The sequence below is a fragment of the Bombina bombina genome, chromosome 9, assembly GCF_027579735.1.
Source record: "Bombina bombina isolate aBomBom1 chromosome 9, aBomBom1.pri, whole genome shotgun sequence".
NCBI lineage: Eukaryota > Metazoa > Chordata > Amphibia > Anura > Bombinatoridae > Bombina > Bombina bombina.
This window is the reverse complement of record NC_069507.1, coordinates 34,140,734-34,146,733: the sequence shown is the minus strand read 5'-3', so window position 1 is coordinate 34,146,733 and position 6,000 is coordinate 34,140,734. Positions and strand designations below refer to the sequence as shown.

The window sequence follows — 6,000 nt, the reverse complement described above, 5'->3', positions numbered from 1 at the left end:
GGTAAATATTATAGGGACGCTGTAAAATCTTCTTCAATTTTAGTGTGATTGCATTTTATTTATTTTACCTACTAGAGTGTATTATACTGTTTACCACTAATTTATTTATCTTTATTTTGTTGTGTGTAATAGCTGCGTTTGATGTTGAAACTTCCACCTATGCAGCAAATTACAAAACTGCAGTATTGGCTATAAAAGCTCTGTAAACATGAGCCAGCAGCAGCAGAAATCAACCTCTCAACTGGGGGGGGCATCTCATCTAAAAGGGTGTTCCCGATAACTCTTATAACTTGCTTGAGTCCATTTACATTTAATTATAAAAATCTTGTTCTTCAGAAGAAGCAGCTTACTTTCATTTTACAATATTAGACATTTATTTCCATTCCTAATGTTGCTATGGTGCACATTTCATACTAAAACTAGAATAAACTGGGTTCCTTGATATCTGAAGATCTATGAAGAAAATTACTCTTGTAAATGAGTAACCTGCAAACTTAAGTTTGTAAATGGAGTTTTTCTAGTGGTGCACTTAAGCTCTTGGTTGCCAGAGGGCTATAACATTTCCTTGCATCAAGAGGATAAAGGGAAATGTAAGTCAAAATTTACTGTTCATGATAATAAAGCGTACTATATATATATATATATATATATATATATATATATATATATATATATATATAATCTTACCACGGTAACATTGAGGTATGCTTAGGAGTGTGCACGTGTCTGTATGGCAGCAGTGTTTGCAGCAATGTTATGAATGAATTGCTCAAGACACATGGACATGAAAAATTAAATATATATATGTATACACACACCGCACTCAGACTGGACTGGGTACACATCCTAAGCCACAGCCCTGAACACTGACAGACAGCTGCAAAGTTCCCAGCAACCCAGGCAGTTAACCCCAGAACAGCCTGGGTGACAGCCCCGCAGGGAAGCATTACAAACATTATCAACACAAGAGCAGATTCCCAGTAATGTTTAAAAGCAAAACTGCGGGAAGTCAGTTACATTTGGGGCCAAAGGATCAAACCCAGGACCACGACAAGGTCTCCCCCTTCCTGGGACCCTAAACCAGCACCCACACAATGCATACTTCCAAAGAAACCAACTGGGAACCTCCCAGGGTGACACAGGCTTTTGTAACATCCCCTATGTAAATACAAAAAACAGGAATGGACCGCACTCACATCCTAAGCCACTGCAGATTTGTCAGCTGCAAATCCATGATGTGAATCTCCTGTTCCACCACATCCCAAAGGTGCTTTATTGGATTGAGATCTGGTAAATGTGGAGGCCATTGGAGTACAGTGAACTCATTGTCATGTTTAAGAAACCAGTTTGAGATGATTTGAGCTTTGTGACATGGTGCATTATCCTGCTGGAAGTAGCCATCAGAAGATGGGTATACTGTAGTCATAAAGGGATGGACATGGTCAGCAACAATACTCGGGTAGGCCGTGGCATTTAAACAATGCTCAATTGGTACTAAGGGGCCCAAAGTGTGCCAAGAAAATATCTCTTACACCACCAGCCTGAACCGTTGATACAAGGTAGGATGGATCCATGCTTTCATGTTGTTCACGCCAAATTCTGACCCAAGCATCTGAATGTCGCAGCTGAAATCGAGACTCATCAGACCAGGCAACATTTTTACAAACTTCTATTGTGCAATTTTGGTAAGCCTGTGCGAATTGTAGCCTCAATTTCCTGTTCTTAGCTGACAGGAGTGGCACCCGGTGTGGTCTTCTCCTGCTGTAGCCCATCTGCATCAAGGTTCGATGTGTTGTGCGTTCAGAGATGGTATTCTGCATACCTTGGTTGTAACAAGTTATTTGAGTTACTGTTGCCTTTCTATCATCTCGAACCAGTCTGCCCATTCTCCTCTTACCTCTGATATCAACAAGGCATTTTCGTCCACACAACTGCCGCTCACTGGATATTCTCTTTTTGGACCATTCTCTGTGAACCCTAGAGATGGTTGTGCGTGAAAATATAATATATATAAAAGTAATTTTTTTTTTCTCACTGAATCACAAACATTTAAAAAAAAAATTGATGCTCCTTGAAATGGCCATAGCCCCAGAAGTCTAGTACCAAATAACTCGGTGTCTCTATTGCTCACGTTTCTCATGCTAAGACTTTCCTTTGTAAATCAGCTATAACATTATTTTAGATGCAAGTTCTCATGTTGTGTACGTACTGCTTCACTAAGGGGATATGTTGTTATCTTTTCTTTTAGGAGACTTTGGAAATCTATAAAGAAATCGTGTTATCTTATTTATCTGATGCCAGAAGCTTTGTTAATGGGAGATGTAAAGACATTGAATCTTTTTCGCTTATTGCCGTGACTGTTGGATCTACTCTGCTGCTAGTATGGCTTTACAATTTTATTTTTCAGCCTGAGAGTAAGTGTTGTTTTCTTCATTCTAATGTTAAAACTGGTATAAAAGTCACAATTCATGATTCAGGTTGCAGTTTTATGACATTTTTCAATTTAATTCTGTTATCAAATTAACTTCTCTTGCTATCCTTTGTTGAAAAGCATACATAGGAGCAGCACTGTACTCCTGGGAGCTAGCTGCTTATTGGCGGCTGCACATATGACTCTTTTTATTGGCTCAACAGATGTTTTCATCTATGTCTCAGTAGTGCTTTGCTGCTCCTTCAACAAAGAATACCAAGAGAATGAAGCAAATTTGATAAAAGAAGTAAATGAGAAAGTTGTTTAAATTTGTATGCTCTGTTTGAGTCACTAAATAACTTTTTGGGTTTTCATGTCTCTTTAAAGGGACACTTAGGTCAAAATAAATTGTCATGATTCAGATACAGCATGTCATTTTAAACAACTTTCCAATTTACTTCCATTGAAAAATAATTGCACAGTCTTTTATATTTACACTTTTTGAGTCACCAGATCCTACTGAGCATGTGCAAGAACTCAGACTATACGTATATGCATTTGAGATTGGCTGATTGCTATCACATGGTAAAGGGGGAGTGGAAATATACATAACTTTGAAATTTGTTAGAAAAAAATCTACTACTCATTTGAAATTCAGAGTAAATGCTATTTTATTGTCTTGTTATCTTGCATTTGTTGATTATGCAAATCTACTGTGTTAACTGGTCCTTTAAGCTATCCAAGGCATGCATTAATTGCACAATTTAACAAATTGATTTAATAATAATTTGTGCAACAAACATTGGAAAACTAATTTGGTTAATGTTGACCGGGTGGTCAGTAAAATCAGTCAAGTGGTGTGCTTATTAAAAAGGGGAGAACACTATCATATATTCTATTACATTTTATTGTTCCATATAAAACATAGGAATTTTGATTCTTCTAATGTCAAAAATAAAAAATGCAGTGTTAAGAAACAATATTTTCTTCTGCTTATAATGGTAAATTTCAACTTTGTTTTCGATATTGTATATAACTCAGTTAAAGGGACAGTCAATTCCACAATTTTTACTGTTTAAAAAGATAGATAATCCCTCTGCGATGCTGTCTTTAAAGAGTTATGTCTGCACTTTTGAATATTTCGCTGGCATTGACTTGTTATACCAGCTGCAGCGTATAAAATGTATGAGAAATTGCTAATTTATTCTTCTTTTTGCAAATTATATAACTGGATTTGCTCTTTGGAAAAAAAGCTCATCAAAATAGGCTAAGCTTGCAGACAGATCAGATCTCATCACTCAAATACTTCCCTTTCTTATCTCTGTCTCTGTACAATACTTAGAAAGAACAATTGAAAATTAACATTTTAGAGCTTTATCTCCCTCCCACTGTGAGAGTAATTTCTTCTGCTGGCTGTGCGTTTACATAGTTTTTAATAGCCTATACCTAGGTATAGAAACTTTCAGTATAGGTAGGGATACTACAGGCTAAATCAGCTATTTCAAATGCCAATATAAAGGGTAATAAGCTATTTGTAAACAATTTAATACACTCCAGCAGGTAAAATGGATAATTGGTTACAAATTAAAGGAGAGAAAGTGTTTTGGTCCCTTTTTAAACACTGAAGATATGTATAAAGATTTGACTTTTATAAAATAATAGATGATGCTATATTTTAACTTACATTTTCCCCCTATCTGTCTCCAGTGCTGAGGATATTAGGGACAAATATATAAAACAAAATTAGGCTACACTTACCTGCTGTAGAATTTTCTGTCCAACTACATAAGATGTCACAACATCACCTGTATTTAGAATTTTCTGTCCAACTACATAAGATGTCACAACATGACCTGTATGTCTGATATTATTTTAGTATATTATGAAACAGCCAAAATATTATATATACAGATATAGATATTTATATTTCTCTTGTTAAGTGTATCCAGTCCACGGATCATCCATTACTTGTGGGATATTCTCCTTCCCAACAGGAAGTTGCAAGAGGATCACCCACAGCAGAGCTGCTATATAGCTCCTCCCCTCACTGCCATAGTCATTCTCTTGCAACTCTCAACTAAGATGGAGGTCGTAAGAGGACTGTGGTGTTTTATACTTAGTTTATTTCTTCAATCAAAAGTTTGTTATTTTTAAATGGTACCGGAGTGTACTGTTTATCTCAGGCAGTATTTAGAAGAAGAATCTGCCTGCGTTTTCTATGATCTTAGCAGAAGTAACTAAGATCCTTTGCTGTTCTCACATATTCTGAGGAGTGAGGTAACTTCAGAGGGGGAATAGCGTGCAGGTTTTCCTGTAATAAGGTATGTGCAGTTAAAATATTTTTCTAGGGATGGAATTTGCTAGAAAATGCTGCTGATACCGAAGTAATGTAAGTAAAGCCTTAAATGCAGTGATAGCGACTGGTATCAGGCTTATTAATAGAGATACATACTCTTATAAAAGTGTATTTTAAAACGTTTGCTGGCATGTTTAATCGTTTTTTACATATGTTTGGTGATAAAACTTATTGGGGCCTAGTTTTTTCCACATGGCTGGCTTGAATTTTGCCTAGAAACAGTTCCCTGAGGCTTCCCACTGTTGTAATATGAGTGGGAGGGGCCTATTTTGGCGTTTTATTGCACAGCAAAAATTACAGACACAGACATCCAGCTTCTTCCTGCATGATCCAGGACTTCTCTGAAGGGCTCAAAAGGCTTCAAAAGTCGTATTGAGGGAGGTAAAAACCCACAGTAGAGCTGTGGCAGTTGTTGTGACTGTTTAAAAAACGTTTTTGTCATTTGTTATTCCGTTTTTGGTATTAAGGGGTTAATCATCCATTTGCAAGTGGGTGCAATGCTCTGCTAACTTATTACATACACTGTAAAAATTTCGTTAGTGTAACTGCATTTTTTCACTGTTATTTCAAAATTTGGGAAAATTTGTGTTTCTTAAAGGCGCAGTAACGTTTTTTTATATTGCTTGTAAACTTGTTTTAAAGTGTTTTCCAAGCTTGCTAGTCTCATTGCTAGTCTGTTTAAACATGTCTGACACAGAGGAACCTACTTGTTCATTATGTTTGAAAGCCATGGTGGAGCCCCATAGGAGAATGTGTACTAAATGTATTGATTTCACCTTAAACAGTAAAGATCAGTCTTTATCTATAAAAGAATTATCACCAGAGGGTTCTGTCGAGGGGGAAGTTATGCCGACTAACTCTCCCCACGTGTCAGACCCTTCGCCTCCCGCTCAGGGGACGCACGCTAATATGGCGCCATTTACATCAGGGATGCCCATAGCGATTACCTTGCAGGACATGGCTGCAATCATGAATAATACCCTGTCAGAGGTATTATCTAGATTGCCTGAATTAAGAGGCAAGCGCGATAGCTCTGGGGTTAGGAGAGATACAGAGCGCGCAAATGCTGTTAGAGCCATGTCTGATACTGCGTCACAGTATGCAGAACATGAGGACGGAGAGCTTCAGTCTGTGGGTGACATCTCTGACTCGGGGAAACCTGATTCAGAGATTTCTAATTTTAAATTTAAGCTTGAGAACCTCCGTGTATTGCTTGGGGACGTATTAGCTGCTC

The 6,000-nt window shown here is 37.3% G+C and overlaps 1 protein-coding gene across 1 annotated transcript in view; it reads left to right on the top strand.

Annotated features, from left to right (window-relative positions):
• Positions 1-6,000, top strand: part of SGPL1 (sphingosine-1-phosphate lyase 1) — a 64,695-nt gene that overhangs the window by 17,366 nt on the left and 41,329 nt on the right. Inside the window, exon 2 of the mRNA XM_053692031.1 lies at positions 2,249-2,414. Coding sequence (XP_053548006.1) covers positions 2,249-2,414 — 166 coding nt within the window. The remainder of the gene's footprint in view (positions 1-2,248; positions 2,415-6,000) is intronic.